The following is a 17,616-nucleotide window of genomic DNA, read 5'->3' as shown; positions in this document are numbered from 1 at the left end:
CATAAGCAGCTGGCAAGAGGCGATGACCGTTAAGGTTTCCAGCCTTAGGAGAGTGCTGTGGACGCCCTCACTGCACGTGCGGCCCATATTAGGTAGGGAGTCCAGGGCCGCATCTCCCACAAGAGCTCTCTGGGGCCGAGCCCTGTCTCACACGTCTTGTGTTTCCAACACGTAATACGCTCTCCAAGCTCTAGGAAGTCCAAACGTCTGTGGGAGTGAACTGCTCCGAGCTCAGCCATGACCGGCTATATTACCCGATCGCCTCCTCCTTTGGGAGCCCCCAATTCAGGAATGATCTTAACTGTGATTTCAGAGGGGAATATATTTTATGTAAAAATCCAAGGCGCACCCCAAAGAGTGTCTAAAATCCCACCTGCAGCTTGAAAAGCGCGGGCTAAGCCATCGCTGTGCCCGGCCACGGCCCAGTGCGCGGCAGGGCCAACTGCCCGTTAAGGGAGCCCAAGTTCCCGTCAGCCCGTCCCAGCTGCCCCATCGCTCGGCAGCATAGAGCACCAGTCCAGTGCCCGGCACGCCGGGCTGATGAAAAGTCTGCTCAAATCAATCTGGTGAAGTTGTTTCAAAACACTATCAGTGTAGAACACTAAACGTAATAATGTTGATGATATTGGGGTTTTCTGGAAAATCCAGTTAGTCAGGTTCTTTGGGACAACTGGGTGTGTTTCTCAAGGCACTCACATCACGTAAGGAGGAAAGCTGGGGAGCCAGGGGCATTAAACTATGTCGTGCATTAGGCTTCAGTGTGCACTTACTGCTGGAAAACCATAAGGCAAGCGGCCTTTTCTTTCATTGCAGTCTCTCTGCTGCAGGGGACCCTTTTAAATGTGCCCCTTTGTAGTCCCCAGCACAGAAGGGCCCAATGACTCTGTCATTTCCCCTGGCCTCTCGGTAGATGGCCTGTACCCGGGCCCCATCCCCATCGCTTTTACCTGAAGTGGGACTGTGGATGGCTCCTGTCCATCACTGGCCTCCTCGTTGTTCCCACAAGGCTGGGGGGACTCTATCTGAAGAGCAACTGTCCTCATACTTCCTTGGGACTTAAAATTCTCCTCACCTGCCTGTTACCTCCGGAATTAAGTTCAAATGTGTCCATAGGAGTCAAGTTTCCTGTCCAGTCAGCCTGCCCTAAGTCCCGCCCTCTTCCCGTTTGAGGAGCCTGTTCCCTGGCCCAGGCTTCCCAGCTGAGAAGCACCTCACCCACGGGGTTGTTGGGACTGGGCAGCGGAGGGTTGTTCTTGGCACTGATTTTCAGTGGCCAGACCTTCTGTTCCAACAACTGTTCCTTTTGCGTCCCAGCTTTCCCAAGAGAAAGCCTTCTCTGCCTCCAGCCTGGCAGGAGGCGCGACTGCACCGACCAGGGAGTGGGCATGAGCGTTCCCTGCTGCTCAGTGTACAAAAGCGTCAGAGCCAGAGGGAGGGAAAGGGTCCAGGCCAAGGGCTTCTGAAAGGTGTGATGTTCTCCCTGCCTTCCCGAGTCTCTCAAGTCTGCCCTTGGGTGACACCGACCTCTGGACAGCCACGTTTTTAAGACTGAATTGTTTCGGCTATAGAAATGCTTTCTCTTTTTGGCATGTTGGCGGTATCAGAATGGCTCAGTGAACCTTTTGTACAATGTCATGAAGGATGGTCTTCACTGTACTATATGGTGTTCTGTTTACGAGGGTCCCGGGGATATCATCTCCCCAGCGTCTTTGTCACAAATAGCTCTGATACCTGCAAAGGATGATTTTGTTTTTGTTATAAGAAACTATTCAAATTTTCCTTCTACACTGGCCACTTGTGAGGTCGAGTGATATAAGGCATCATAGAACAGTTACTGTCTCTTTGTCAGCATAGGTAGCTGTTTATTAATAAAGGAGGGGAGCAAAGAAAATTAGACATTATTAAGCATAACCCACTAGGAAGTATAAGCCTGCTTGCTTCACACACTCCCCAGGGAGCCACCAGTCCGTTCCCCGCGGGTCACTGGGGGGAGGGACAGAACAACAAAGGGGGAGGTGAGCACATGCGCAGTAGGAACCAAGATGGCGACCATAGAAGTGTGTCAGTTTAGCTTAGGAAAAGGACCAGATTGGATAAGAGACACAGCCTCGGAAGACCTGGGGAATGGATTGGTTAGGGGGTAGGCCCGTCAGAAGCCCGAAAGCTTAGGAAGTTGATTGCTTATTTTGAAAAAGCGCCTGGTTCTTCCCAAGCCTGAGATAATATAATCCCAGCTAACAAAGGCCCTCTTTCTATCTCTCGCCCAGTGGCGCACCCTCACCCTGTTTGCTGGCACGTTCTCTTTCCTTAGCAGCCACCTGGGGCCCGTGGCAGGCTGCATGGCGGCGAGGGCGGGCCTGGACACAGCGCCAGCCGAAGCGCAGCCGGGACCACGGACTGAGCTCACCAGATGGGTGGGAGGCTGGCCTGGACTGGCCTTGGCCTGGCATAGACCCTCTGGACATTGGCCCTGTGGCCAGGCCTGATGAAGGCCAGACTGGACGTTTTCCATGACGGGATGGATGGAAATGAGACATTGGAAACCCAGTGGCACACCTTTGATTTTGCCTCCAGCACACAAATGAATCTTACCGTGTCCCAGGCTCCATATGTGGAACGCTTTCCTTGCGACACCACAAGGACCCCGATTCCACCGACAACATCTTAACATCATTCTGGCTTTGTCCTACTTTTCTTGTCCCCATTTTCACTTAAATTTTATCATTGCTCTCCTACTGTGTGTGCCTTTTTAGAGTGACTTCCTTCCTCTTAGGAATTAAGTGTGAATAAATAAGCCAGGCCCTGCTTGTCTTTGGTAGATGAGGCAAAGAGTGCTTAAGGGCTGGGGTACAGTGCTTGCTCCTTTGGAAACAAGACACAAGAGGAGGTAGAGGTCAGGAGGTCAGGAGAGAGCTCCCAGCCGGGGCAGTGGCAGCTGCCCCCCTCTTTTCAGCCACATCAGGAAATTGATACATTTCCTATGTGGCAAGACATCTGAGATCCGATAAGTGCATTTTCAGCTCAAACACCAAATATGCACAGCTTCAATTAGCCATTCTACTCTGTCAGGACTGAAAGACTCCAAGATTTTCTCAAAATTAATTACAAAAATATTTACTGAATGCCTTCCATGTCCCACTGACTTAGACCAGGAAAACATAGCAACCCAAAAGATGCCGTTTCAGGGAAAAAAAACAGACAGAGACAGCCAGCCAGCTTGTCCTCACTGAGCTCCAGAAGTGGTGCGAAAGGTCACAGTGTGGGGGCGACTGACCCTCAATGTTCCTGCTGGGCGGAGTGCCCTCTACGACCTGACACGGGACCTGCAACCTGCGTGTCTGCCTGAGAGGCATATGGGCCTTGATTTGCATTTGAACAGCAAAGTCAGTGCATATGCAGAAATCACTGGGTTTCATTATTTTTACACTTTTTTTACAATGTGCTTTAGGCTGTGAATCTTTCGTTCTTAAGAGAACGTATGCAGACCTACCTGAACTGGTGACTATTAAAAACCTTTGGTGACTACGATGTCCCTGTCAAGCCTAGCGGTCCTTTGTGGCCAACTGTTCCTTCCACTCTCCTTTCATCCCCACCGTCCTCACGGTGTGTGGCGTTAACTTCCTTCACCTGGATGGTGGCAACCCAGACGCTGCATCGTCTAGCGTACACGTGGATCCACACACATACACACACACGTTGTCCAGTTTGTTTGATGTAAGGAAAGAAACACAACGGTGACATTTGGCCCGACATGATCCGTGCTCCAGCTGGATGGAGATGAATGAGGGAGGGAGGGATTTGGAAAGAGGCTCAGACGCTCGAGGCATGTCATTTAACGTTGAGCCAGCTCTGCTAACTTAACTGGGCTGAAGATGCACCTTTAAGCTTCTTCCTGTGCGGTTTATTTCTGAGAACCATCTTGCTCCTTTCATTGAAAAAGAATTTCTTCCTAAATTACATTATTGACTTGCCGCAAACCGATGCTGCAGGTGCCACTTTGTAGGGGTGAGACAGCCCCGTCCCCTGGAGCCTAGTGCCTGCTCCTAGAAGGCCTGGTCCCCGTGGGCGGATCGGTGAGGACACAGCCGTCGTTGGTCCCTCTGGGTATCCCAGTGCACACAGTCAGAATGCCTTGCTGTTCTCAGTTCACCTGTGTATCTCTACTACTGTCCCAGGAGGGATAAAAATTTTTTGTCAGGGAAGAGCCGAGAGACCCTTGAAATGTTTAGAAAGAGTGCTTTCGGCTGAGACCCAAAGCCCTGAGGTCTTGGAGAAAGACAAACGGAATCATAAGGTCTGGGACCAGCCCTTCCCTGCTTCCCTGTGTTGCACGACCTGCTTGCTTTGCCCTCCCTGACTTGGACTCTTATTTTGCAGACTGTTATCCTAGGGTTCTGTGTGTACATTATTATTTGAAGGTGGTAGATGTCCACGCTTGATCAGATAAGAACATCCCACCCATGGGTTCTATAGGGACTTAGTTCAAACATTGCCTTTCTTCACCTGCCTCCGCAGGTAATGTGATTCCATAAGTTGCCTCTGCTATGCACGTTCTCAATAGGGAGCCTGTTGCCTTGCGTACGGTGATGCATAAGAACTCTTTCTTTTGATCATTCAGTCATTCCACCAGCCACTTTGTTAGCATCTGCTGAGTACCGGACACTGTGAAGAATAATGGGGATCCCAGGAAAAGGGGATCCTGTGGAAATGGGCATAGAGACAGGTTTCATGTTTGCATTGTCTCCAAAGACACGTGGAAGGACTCAGAGACTTGCTCTGCTGGCCGCGACCGCATGCCCAGTAATCCTTCCTGCCGCAAAACAAGTCCCAAACTGGGAAAAGAGAGTAATCAGCTGTTTTCGATATTGGACAACAGAGAGTGCAAGGCCCTGTTCAATGAGCAAAAGAAAGCACGGACAGCAAGCTGCGCCATTGCCCCTTTCCTCGCGGGAGGCGCTTCTCATCTGCAGTGCAAGGGGCGGAGCCCAAACAGAGCACCTGGCCTGGCTGCCCTGGGGCCGAAGAGAGTGTCCTTGCTCGGGTGGCTGGCCTTGCTGGGTCAGAGCGCCTACCGGGCAGGCGTGAGTTTCTCAGAGCAGAGGCTGCAGAAATCAGGACAGGGAGCCCCCGTCCAGCCTGGAGGGATATTAGCCTGCTCTCGCGTAGCCAAGGCCTGGGGAGCGGGGGGCCAGGTAGAGAGACAGAAGCCAGCCGGTGCTGGGCGGCAGAGACACCTTGTTGACCAGCCCAGGAATTCAACTGGGACCCCAGAAAGACCCTGCTCTGGCAGGAGGGGTGTCATCGCCCTAGAATAAGGGCTGCTCCAGACACTCCCAACCAGGGATTTAAATACAAGTTGCAAGATGGGAGGGGGGTTGGGATGTTGGGCAAAAACAGTGAAAGGGATTAAGAAGTATGGATTGCCAGTTATAAAAGTAGCTACGGGATGTAAAGCGCAGCAAAGGGCTCATAGTCGATAGCATTGTAATAACTACGCGCGGTGTCGGGCGGGCACTAGCCTCATCGGGGGGAGCACTTTGTTCGTTGTATCCATGTCTCATCACCACGTTGTACATTTGCCGTGAAGCGAACACAATACTGTATGTCAACTATAAGAGAAAAATGAAAAAGTCAAGTTCTGAAAGGATCGAGCTTGACAGCCTGACGGGGAAAGAAATTAACTGCTTAATAGAACATAACTCTTTCTCAAGGAAGACAGAAAAGCCCGGACTTGTCAACTCTGTAACAACAACACTATCCGGCATGTCATAGAAGTTTGTAGGTACGAAAAGAAAAAGCAGAACATGGGGAGGAGACGAGACTCCAAACGATATGAATGAATAAGGGGGTTCGGGATAGCAGGACCGTTGCTTCCTCGGGGGTTCTGTCCGCACCGAGGACCGAACAAACCCGCTGCCCCTAGACTCCACCGCGTCTTCCCCGCAGTGAGGCTGTCCCTTCGCCCTCTGGCCTCTCGTTGTAACTCTCACTGCGTTTCTGCTCTGCCAGGCACCTACTGCCAGCAGCGAGAGGTGGAAGCCATCACGGAGGGCGACGAGGACGACCGAGGCTGCTGCTGCTGCAAACCGGGCCACCTGCCCCACCTGCTGTCCTGCAACGCGGCCTTTAACCTTCGTTGGCTCACCTGGGAGATCACGCGGACGCAGTACATCCTGGAGGGCTACAGCATCATAGACAACAACGCGGCCACCATGCTGCAGGTGTACGACCTCCGACGGCTCCTCATCCGATACTATATCAAGGTACCGCTCGGGGCCCACGCGCCGGTCTCGGTCATCATGTTGGGCTGGCTCAAGAGGTTCCCGGAAAGCTTGGCAAAGCGCTCCATTGTTTTTAGATTCTGCAGCCGCGGCCCAGCTAGGGCCGGGCACCACTGGTTTGGGGAACTGCCCGAGGGCGGAGGTTCAGCCTGAGGTCCGCCCCAGAGGCGCGTTCTGACGGGCGGTCTGTCTTCTCGCCGAGGTCTGCGTCCTCGCTTCCAGCTCAGCACGGGTTAGGCTGGTCATGATCAGTAGCAACATCCTGAAAATATTACCAAGCCATGTTTGCATGTTATAAGTGACGATTTAGATGCTTGGCGAACTTCCACTTTAGAACGACCAGAATTACGTTTTAAGCTGAACGAAACTCAAAAACAGCTCCGACAGCCTTTTCTCTGCACTCATGTAAAGACTGATCATGTATTTTTTCACTTGTTCAGTGCCCATATTTGCCCAATGTGTATTCAACTCAGAAAACATGCCTGTTTGGACTAAGTCCCCTGGAGAACATGGGACACTTGATCAAGGACACAGAGTGACAGCCGGGAGAAGGTGTTTGCTGAGGGGAAGGGCCCGGCGAGGTCAGCCATGGCTCAGGACATCCTTGGGGTGGCTCTTATTCTCCAGGAGCACTTTGCATGGTGGCAGTTCTGGATGGTCCTCAGAGGCTCTACACTTTAATGCCACCCAAAACGAGGACACTCATTCGTCTGAGACCCCAAACTCCCTTTGAGCTGAGGCTGAGGCAGGTGGTCCCCCTACAATGAGAAAATAGAAAATAGAACCTAACACGGGTGCCTGAAGGTCCAGGAGTTTGCCAGTGAAAAGGCGGACACGTTGACATTTGGGGGAGGTACCGCGGGGGGGCCCCGGCGTGTGCTCCAGTCGCTGCTGCTGTTGACAGGAAATAGAAGGCAGGCTGCGGAGGTCAGGAGGTTACATAGCTCTTACCGCACTGGGACGCGAGGGCAGCAAGGAGTATGTGTGGGACCCTTTCCTGTGGCAGAATATTGAAAACAGATTTAGTGGTTCGTTCTCACCGGCTGCATGCGTGTTAGAGGGGTGCAAACTTTGTATCCAAATCTCACAGAAAAGAATAGCTATTGGCGCAACCTTGCAGAAACTGAGGGAGATGTTCAGAAAGCAAATCAGGGGCCTGCGACCGCATGCCTCCCAGCTCCACGGTTTGTCCCCTCGGACGTTACAGTAAGAGCAGCTGCAGGAAGCTTCACATTCACAGTCAAGCCTGGGCCACCTCAGTGCGCCCCCTGGCGCTAGGCTCGGCAGGGGGCCCTGGAGACCTGTGGCACATACCAGGGACGCGCGTCTTCAGTCACACGTAAGCTAAGGCTGGGGTGGCAGCTCTGCTCCTCCACGTTTAGCGAGCCCTCGTCTTCAATGGACGGAGGAAAGGACACAGAGATGCAGACCAGGAACCCGCACCAGCTGTTCCTGAGGAACTCCCTGGAAGTGGCCGCAGTAAGGCCCGCTGTCTCCTGTTGGCCGGAAGGTTGTCACGTGCCAGTTGTGAGGGCGTCTGGGACGTGTATTCTGGGCAGCCATGAACCCAGGTACAAACTGTATGTTCGGGGAAGAAGAAGTAAACAGATGTTAAATGGCAACCAGCTATCTCTGGCACCGCCCTCAAAAGGAAGAGGAAGTGTCCCTCGAGGATCCCCTTTAGTTCATAAGTAGCCACAGGCTGGGGCCATTGCAGGAGGGCTGGATCTAGGGCTGACAGGCCAAGGGGACTGGCCGTCCCACGAAGCAAGCGGTGGAGAGTTCACTCCGAGTGGGCAGCCGGGGCCCGCAGATCGGGTCCAGACGGGCCAGAGGGATGAGCCCTGGCGCCAGCCATCTCCTTGCAGCCTCAAAAACAGGGCGGGCCCTGCTGCCTGCCCTCCGGAGCCCTGCGCTGGCTCCCCTCGGTGGCCACCCCTGCCGCTCCTGAACCACGTGCCCGTGGCTGCCCCCCCTCCCGCCCGCCCCTTGCTCGCGCGGGCCCCTCCGCTCCTCTCTCCTCGCACGGTGGCCACACCCACAGCCTGAGCCCTCCCCACCTGAGCCCACCGTCTGCCCCGGCGGGGCCGAGGCTGGCCCTCACCCCCTGCCTCTGAAACCGTGTCTACTTCGCCTTCTGTCAACTTTCTGAGCACAGACACATCATTCCTCTCCGGATCCCCGGAGCCCCAAGTGGCGATGTGCTTGTGGAGGTTCTAGCGCAGCTTTTGGAATCTGGCGTCTGGGCCACACAGTCGGGGTAGACAAGATCCGGGTGCAGGCAAGGGTCTGGGCGACCTGCTCCAGGCAGCACGGCAGGACTGAGGTTCAGTCCGGAACCACCTCTCTATGAATCTGGAGCTCCCCCTAAATATCCTTTCCATGGGACACGTGATGGTCAGCGGGCCACCGTGAGTGGGAGAAAAGGATGAGCTGCCTTCTCTGGGTCCAGCCACTCGGCTTGTTCCCACTGGTCTCTGACATGCACGTTCCTCCTCCCCGAATGCCTGGAGCCGTGTCTCCCGGACCCCTGTGCATTCCCTAAAATGACAATGTAAAACAAAGTCCAGGGTAATGTGCAGGTGGCAGAGGGCTGAAGGAGGCCCCCAGAACCTGCCAGGTGGTAGCTTGTGGGAAACAGTGGCCTGCACTTCCTAAGAAAGGGCAGTGACGCTAGCGAGCGAGCTTCAGGGGGGCAGGAGAGGGCACAGGGTGCTGGCTTGTTACCTAGGAGGCCGCTGCTCAGGAGCAGGGGCAGGCCGGCGGCATCAGGCTCTGCCAGTAAGCCGGGTCATTGCAGATTTCCCCGTCCCACCCGGAAACTCGGACTCTGTGGGCCCGGGGCCCCGCCCACACACCTGCAGTTTTAAATGTTTCCTAAGTGATTCGATGCATAGCTAGGCTTGGGAACCACTCACTGCAGGCAGATCTGAACTCCAGATCAGCACTCAGGAGGGGCGGAGCCTCGGGGACAGACTGGGTCGCAGGTGCAGCTCCTGACACCTGCGCACCAACAGGCCTGTTCGTTGGCGCTTGCTCTCCTCCCCTCCGGCGAGGGCTGCTCAGAACCTGCACTCACAGGCCGGGGCAGTTCGCGGAAGACGACCTCAGGAGTGCCCAGTGGCTGTTAGAAGAGAAGAAACCGCATTTTAGGGCAAAAAGTAATGACTGCTTTTTTCTTTGGTCTTCATTCCTGGGTGAATAAAATTGCCTTCGTAGCTCTAAGTTTCACGAGGTCAGTTTTATTCTTTTTATTATTTTTGATTGAACAGGCAAATCAAAAAAGAAAAAGAAAAAGAGAAAGAGAAGCTCAGAATAATTCCTTTACACAAAAGGATTTTTTTAATCTCCTAATAAACTGAGTCAGTTCCCCGACCTTTCATGAGTACATTTGAAATCGTTTCCTTCCCGGACTTGAAGTTCCCAGGGCTCCCCACCATCTGTCCCCCATTCATTCGTGTTTAAAGCCCCTTCTCAGCCCAGACCCCCGCTGTCTGCAAGGGAGTTCCTGCCGCCATTGTTTCTGCCGACTCTTGTAGAAAGGAGATGGGCTTATCGCTTGCCTTGCAGACGAGCCGGACACGTCGGTCTGCCCGGCAGGCCCCCTTCCTTGACTGAGCTGCCTGATAGAAAACGCTGATCTACAATTAAAATGAGAAACCGGGAGACTCCTGCTGGAGGAGACAGATAGGCGGGATTAATTCAGGAGGGGCTGCCTCCCACACGGATCAGGGCCTACGCCATCGATTCCCACTGTCCTGACTTACCAGCTCTACTTAGTATCGTATCCATCTCATTCTGACAGATTCGGGAGGACTTCACACTGTTCATTCGTTGGCATATCCCTGACAGGATTTCTGCCTAAATGCGGTGGAAACGGGGTACGGTTTGCAAGTAGCTGCAGCGGTTCTGTTTCCTCCGGGTGAGGGGGATGGGTGCCTCGTCCCCTCGTCCCCTCGCACCGAGAGCTGAGCACAGAGCTGGGGCTCTGCTCCAAAGGCAACGCGGCAGGATTTTGTCCAAATTAGAGGAAGGAGTTTTAACCTCTGGCATTCAAAGCCCTTGTTAAGTATTCTAACTTCATGGGTTGAGAGGTTATTTGCATCCTTCCTCAGAAATGAATGGAAAGGTAAACGTTCCCCTTTGATTTGTTTGTTATTCCTCTCTGGGACTCCTGAGTGGGACCTACTGGGGAAAAGGAGCCCAGATGTGGGCCAGAGCCAGATGTTTGGACAGACCGCAGCTCTCTTTCCCCTTTGAAACTGTCAGCGGAGAAGCGGCACTTGGGCCAGGGTCACAGATCCTCATTTGCGTGTAACTTTGGGCCGGTTACTTACACCGTCCCCCTCCCCGAAGCTGTAAGTTACCAAAGGTGAGAAGGCAACAGAGAGCCCTCCAGATCGAGAATCTACGTTTTTTGAATATTAGACGTGCGCTCTGGCGACCGCCGCAGACTAAGCTGTCCCCTGTCCCCTGTCCCCGAGCCCTGCTTCAGACCTCAGTGTGGCGGCTGCGACGGCCACCTCAGGCTTATTGGGCAGCAAGTCACAGATGCCAGAGATGCAGGGTTATTATTATTTCTTGCATGTGTACCCGTGCTAGACTGGGCTCTTCGCACACATTGTCTCATTTTACACCTCAAAACAACTATGAAAAGCGGCAACATGAGTGCTTCTGCCCTCCACCCTCTGCTTTCAGCTTCCTTTGGCCCCTTCTTCCCTAGTTCCCTCCTTCCCTCATTCCCTCCCTCCCTCCCTCCTTCCTGACACTGATGGGGTTTCTTTTTTTTTTTAAAGGTTTTTTTCAAAGACTTTATTTATTTTCAGAGAGGGGGAAGGATGGAGAAGAGAGGGAAAGAAACATCAATGTGTGGTTCCCTCTCAAGCGCCCCCCAAAGGGGACCTGGCCCGCAACCCAGGCATGTGCCTTGACTGGGAATCGAACCAGCAACCCTTTGGTTTGCAAGCTGGCGCTCCGTCCACTGAGCCATACCAGCCAGGGCTGAAGGGCTTTCTCAAGGCCAGCACTGTTGTCCTGCGTGCTGTGCTTGCTGGAGAACCTATGACCTGCCTAATTCTACTGACTGTCTGTGGACTTCATCCCCCCGTCCCCTGTTTTGGGGTCAGCAGGACTGTGGAGCCCCGAGTGACTAAGGGCTGCCCTGGGTCCTAACCATGGGGGCTGACTCCGTGGTTTGCCTGTTGTTCAGCCAAAGCCGGAGACGACCTGTCTGTCTGCTCCCCTGCTCACCTGCTCACTCTCCCGGAATAACTGGAAACCAGACACCTCAGCCACCCCGACCAGATTCCACGGCCCAGGCAGTGAGGGGGGGGCCAAGAACACAGCACGGGTGCCTCTGCCCACTCGCTCCCCTGGCTTGTCACCTCGGCCTGTCCACGTCCGTGCCGTATGCCTGACTTCCCCAGAGAAGCCCGCCCGCTAAGGGTTTGATTCCACAGGAACACGCCTCGCTGCCTCTTTGCATCGAACGCCACTCCCCCCTCCCCGCCCCCCCACCCCGTGGCCCCTGATTTCCAGATCAGACCAGCAAGGTCCCCGGTCAGCCCGGCTCCTGTCGCCCTGAGAAATGAAAACGCAGGGAGCGTTGGGCTGGGGGGACGCCTCTGCACCGGAGTCCCATCTGCTGCTGATGTGCCCGCCTTGGACTCGGATGGTCAGTTTCTGGGTCATATTTTTACTCCTCCAGTCCATGTGCTAGCCTTTTGGAAAGAGGAATTCATTCAAAAACGACCATGCGGCCTGCAATAAAGTTGTGGCCCAGAATAACAAAGCCGGGGGCGGCCTCCTCTCCCGCTGGGCCTCCCAGGGGCGTGCCCGGCAGAGAGGACCGTGAGCTACCTTCGGATGCGCCCCAGATGCCCGCCGCCGGGGCGCCCAGCATTGCGCATGCACGGGGGTTACAGCAACGGTGTCACAAGAACTTCCCGTCAGAACCCTGGGGCTTTAGTTCATTGACCACTGCGGCCGGGGGCCCTGGGCGAGGGTCGGCCCGGCCTCTCAGCTGCATCAGCCCAGCCCAGCACCCGCAGACGCCTGCAGTGATGGAGGGTCCTTCGTGTGCGTCTTTCAGCCAGGAGAGGGCTGTCGGTTGTCCCTTCCCCCCACGGAAAGTCTGCTCTGGGACGTTCTGTTAGCGGCCTGTTCGTCACGCTTCCCTCCTCCCTACAGTGACCCAAGTGGACTCTATCCTCTGACTCCAGTAGGAAATATACATGACACCATATGTGTGGGTTCATGGTTCCTACTTCTCTGATAGCAATTGACTTTATGAGATACAATAAATAACAAGCCTTTCTGGCTTTGGAGCAGCTGAAGGGACTCAAAATCTTACTTTCTCTCCACAGAGTATAATATACTACATGGTAACGTCCCCCAAACTCCTCTCCTGGATCAAAAATGAGTCCCTCCTGAAGTCCCTGCAGCCTTTTGCCAAGTGGCATTATATCGAGCGTGACCTTGCGATGTTCAGCATTAACATTGACGATGACTACGTCCCGTGTCTCCAGGGGATCACGCGTGCCAGCTACTGCAACGTCTACCTTGAGTGGATCCAGTACTGCGCACAGAAAAGGCAGGAGGTAGGCGCGGCGCGGGGGCTGGGGCTGGGGGCCGTCCGCAGACTGTACGTTTGAAAAACAAGATAAACTGTACAGTCGATCTCTTTCCTATCCTCTCTGCTAGACAAATACAATAAAAGGAAGAGAAAACATTGGTATTTGGGTAACCGTTTATTTAACAATTGAAAGAATTCATGGAGGAGCCTTGAAGTTTTATTTCCCTGTATTCTGCACTTAGGGTCAGAGCAGGTTTAAGCGCCTCCCTCAGCTTTGAAGCTCTGAAAACTTCTTTGTTTAAAGTCACTTTTTCAGATCCAGGACATCTGTGTGCGGTCCAGGGGGTTACTGCACATCCCGCACTGCGAACACAAAATTCTATTAATCTGGTGGCCCCGGGACTCCCGATTGCTTGTGGTGCATCCTGGCTCCCTTGTGGAGGCCCCCTTTAGAGACGAGGGCAGCCTCCTGGGCAGGAAACCAGGGACAGGGACAGCTCATACACAGAGACGTGTGGGAGGGCGGGCGAGGAGGAGCAGAGGGGAGAGAAGCCAGTGGAGGCAGGGGGCTGGCTTTCCTTCTTGGGACACAAAGCTGCATCCGCCTGTGGACACGTGGATAGAGGCAGTAGGTCCAGGTTGAAAGCGACCTCGTCAGTCACCGTGAAGTCTGTCGTGTGACTGTAGAGGGTAAATCAGTGGCATGACCGCACACGGGCGGTGGGGAGGCAGGAAGGCCCCTGCCTCCTCCAGACGCGCAAGGAGGACGTGGCGGCGATATGCACAGGATCCGTTACGCCTGACGGTCCTGTGGCGGCTTTCCTCCGTCCTCAGTTGGTTCATGGAATCATATATTTCTTGCTAAAGACAGTTTGACTTTAAATTTCCCCTGCCCTTCCCCGGCCGCCTTTTAAAGCTGACTCTGGGCGGCCGCCTTGGTTTGGGTGTTGACGGTGGGCTTGCGGTCAACTCGCTGGGCTCTCATCAGAGGGCGAGCAGACGTCCCTCATTGGCACTTGACTCCTGTACTTCTCTTCACGCCGGACGTGCCTCTGCACTGCTTTGCACGGTGGGACGGGTGGGCACTGGGCCGCGTGAAGGTGGACGTTTGGTTGGCTATAACTTCTGACCATCATCACGACCTTTAGGGCCGTACACAGAATCCAGGCGATCAGGCAGGTAGGCTCCACGGGGCCCTTTTCTCGCCTGCGGTAGCGTCCTCACTTATATTTCTTTGGCATGTCCAGCCACAAGAGGAACCACTTCAGGAAGCAGAGAGTTCCAGACCCCCGGTCACTCCAGCGGGGACCGGACATGCTGACCGGATCTGCCTCCTGGAACCCTGCATCCGTGAGCCTGTGCGGCGCATTGTGGGCGCCTGTGTGACGGCTGAATTAACTAACATCTCTGCTCTTTCAGTCTTCAAAGGCCCTGGACAGTGACGAGGACTCGCCCCTAGTGACCCTGTCCTTCGCCCTGTGCATCCTCGGGAGGAGAGCGCTGGGGACTGCCGCACACAACACGGCTCTCAGGTACGGCGCAGACGGCTGGAACAGGCGTCGGTAGTTTGTATTTTTGACAGATTTTTTCCCAGCCACTTTATTTCACCCATGGTGCTGCTTATACTTCTTCCAGATAGTCCTTCCCATAATCAATCACGCGGGGCCTGCGACAGGCCTTTTCTGGTCGCTGTGATTCCTGCGCGTGTCAGCGTTGGAAATGACAGTACTGTGGAACGGCCAAAATCCCGGAAATCCGGGGTGTTGGGTGTTACAGGGGCGCTTGCAGATTTGCTGGGAAGATTAAATGAAATCATGCATATGAATGCCTGGCAAAATTCTTGCTCCTTCAACGTGACTTGTTCCCCGTTTTTTCACATCGGCACGCTAGTCTAGACCCCGCTCCGTGTGTCCCTGGGGGGCTGTGACTCACAGGCCGTCCCCGCTGCGGTTCAGACCCTCCTGCCGGTTCAGACCCTCTTTTGCCTGGATCTTCTCCCTCTGCATGTAAACAGCCAGCTTCTCTTTTTAAAGAACAAAACCAAAGCGAAGCTCCCGACCCTTCCACCCTCCCTCTCCCGCTGTCATTCGGTCTTATCTCTGATTCACGAAGGAGCTCCTGACCTTTCACTCACAAAGGACAGGGGCTGAGCCTGGCACCCCCGCGGTGCCTCCGTCCTGCCCCCCAGCCAAGCTGCTCTTGTGAATTTCATCAGTCACCTCACCCCCCAATCGGAGGCTGTTTCACAGGCGTCTCCTTTGATACCTGCCTCTGGGGACCAGATGTTCTGAACTCTGCTGTCCGTTAGAAGCTCCTTGAGCCCTGCCTGGGTGGCTCGGTTGGTTGGAGCAGCGTCCGGTACACCAGAAGGTTGTGGGTTTGATTCTGGGTCAGGGCGTGTCTGGAAAGCAACCAATCGATGTTTCTCTCTCTCTCTCCCCACCCCCCACCATCCCTTTCTCTCTAAAATCAATAAAAACATATCCTTGAGGATTAAAAAAAAGAAAAGGAAACCTGTGGCCGATGTGGCTCAATTGATTGGATGTCATACTGCAAAATGAAAGATCACTGGTTCAATTCCCAGTCAGGACACATGCCTGGGTTGTGGGTGCTGTCCCCGGTTGGGGCGCATATGAGAAGCAACTGATCGATGTTCCTCTCTCACATCAATGTTTCCCTCCTTCTCTTTTCTTCCTTCTTCTCCTCTCTCTAAAAATAAATAACTTTTTTTAAAAAAGAAGAAGCAGCAGCTCCTCGATTACTTTCGTTAAAATCTCCTGAAGGGCTTCTAAGTCTCCTGAGGCCCAGCCCCAGCCCAGTCCGTACCAATTCCAGCAGAACGTCTGTGGGGGACCACGCACCAGGATCTGTGTAGCTCCCCAGGCAATTCAGTGCGTGTCCAGGGTCGAGAATCATGGAGAACCAGGGGGCCGAACACAAAGGGTTCTCTTTAGCCTCCCTCCGTGGTTTCTCCTCTCCTTGGACTTTCTTCAGTGCTTCTGTGTCGTATTATTGCATGCTTTTCATATTTGACGTGAGTGTGTTTTGTTATTGGGTTGGATTTGAAGCTTCTTAAGGGCAAACCCACTTGTTATTCATCTAACAATCCTCACAACCCCCGGCCGTGGGGTGGACGAGTCCAGGGAGGTTGTCGACCGTGTTTCTGAATGCCCGTCCTGCAGGGGGCGACTGTGAGCCATTGCTGGCAGCAGCTGCGGGAAGGCTTCATCCGCTGTGGGCTGGGGACGGGTAAGGGTGAAGCCGCGGGGCGGACACTTCTCATCGTTTCTGGAGGCAGGAGCCCCGAGTCACTGAGAGGGAAAGGACGGACCAAATTTGTGACGGTAGCTGCTCTTTCCACTCCCACATCCCAAAATTGCATGGTTTTCTGCAAAGGCGAGAAGGGCTAATCCTGACGTAGTGAGTGAATACCTGTTGTAGGAGCCATTCTGGGAGGAGCTGCCTGGCTCCTGGCCCCGCTCTGTCCCCCTACCTGGCTCAGCCCTGGGCTAGACCCGGGGAAGCACCAGTGGGGTCACCTGGGACTAAATTTGACAATTGTCTGCAAGCCTAACACTGGTGGGCGGCGTACACCGGGACAGCAGGCTCCTCAGTAAGCGGCAGATAGACAAACAACACTGTTGGAGAAGGGCTTCGGGGTGGGGTGGTTTGGACTCAAAAATCACAAACTGAGTCCTCAGATATTCATAGCGCCCGGGCAGGTGAGCTGCGTTTTGATCTCTTTGAGGTTTTTATAAATTTCAAATTTTCTGTACAAATTGCAAACAAAACGCTTCAAAGATTTCCCCCTTTCCGTTCCTATCTAAGATATTTTCAGAGACGCTTCCGTCTTGATCCAGGGGTTTCTTGCTTGGCCGGCTTTATTTATTTTTCCCTGATTAAGCACCACGCTCACCAGCTGTTTTTTTAAACCTTGTTTTGATGGGATTTCCTTTGTTTCAAACACTCCGAGACAGCTCTGCTCCTTCCCAACGGAGCGATGAGATCAGTCTGGGAGTAATACTCTTGCTGTCCTCGGGGGGCTTTGATTATCTGGGCCCGGGTCGCTTTCCCGAGAGGCCCTGCGTCACCGTACATCCTGCAGCGTGTTTTCATTTCAGCCATTGACTTGCAAGAGGGAACCGATTTTACACGCCGCCCCAGGCTGTGCTTCACAGAAGTCCGTGAAGTTCCGACTTTCTTGGATTCGTCGTGGGGGGTGGGGGGCGGGGGGGAAGAGGGACACAGTGTGAGGGGGAGGCGGGAGCCTGCGGGGGGTGGGGGGGCGACCCCCGCCCCCCGCTTCAACCCAACAGCTGCGCTCAGCATTTCGTGTGCTAGGGTTCAGTAAATGGGTTTGCTTGGAAAAAAATCGTTCCAGAGTCAAAAAAATTTTTAACATAATTTTAATAGATACAGTTAAAGTGCTCTCCAAAATAACTGTCTCAGTTTGAAGTCTCTCCAACTGTGTTCTGCCATACCCTTGCTAATGCTGGATATTCCGTCTTTTTAATTTTTCTAGTCTCATGGGTAAAAACTTAAATTTCCATCTTATTTGAATTTGTATTTCCATCATTACTAGTGAGGATAAGAATCTTTTTACATGTTTATTGGTCACTTTTTTTTTTCTGTGAATTGCTGGCCCACTTATATGCTTAACCCATTATTGTTAGGGACTCACTGATTTTTAGGAGCTATTCTCATATTAAGATATTACTAGGCATTAAAATACTTTCTATTAAGGTAGGTACACCTGTCTCT

At 53.6% G+C, this 17,616-nt stretch overlaps 1 protein-coding gene across 1 annotated transcript in view; it reads left to right on the top strand.

Annotated features, from left to right (window-relative positions):
- The window catches only part of PCNX2 (pecanex 2), a 215,149-nt gene that overhangs the window by 178,540 nt on the left and 18,993 nt on the right, over nt 1-17,616 (top strand). The window contains exons 26-28 of the mRNA XM_054576753.1: nt 6,010-6,263; nt 12,647-12,880; nt 14,275-14,387. Of these exons, the coding sequence (XP_054432728.1) occupies nt 6,010-6,263; nt 12,647-12,880; nt 14,275-14,387 (601 nt within the window). The remainder of the gene's footprint in view (nt 1-6,009; nt 6,264-12,646; nt 12,881-14,274; nt 14,388-17,616) is intronic.

The sequence above is a fragment of the Pteronotus mesoamericanus genome, unplaced genomic scaffold (assembly GCF_021234165.1).
Source record: "Pteronotus mesoamericanus isolate MK-2021 breed Mesoamerican mustached bat unplaced genomic scaffold, CSHL_Meso_final contig_347, whole genome shotgun sequence".
Taxonomy (NCBI): domain Eukaryota; kingdom Metazoa; phylum Chordata; class Mammalia; order Chiroptera; family Mormoopidae; genus Pteronotus; species Pteronotus mesoamericanus.
This window is presented reverse-complemented; position numbering and strand designations above follow the sequence as displayed.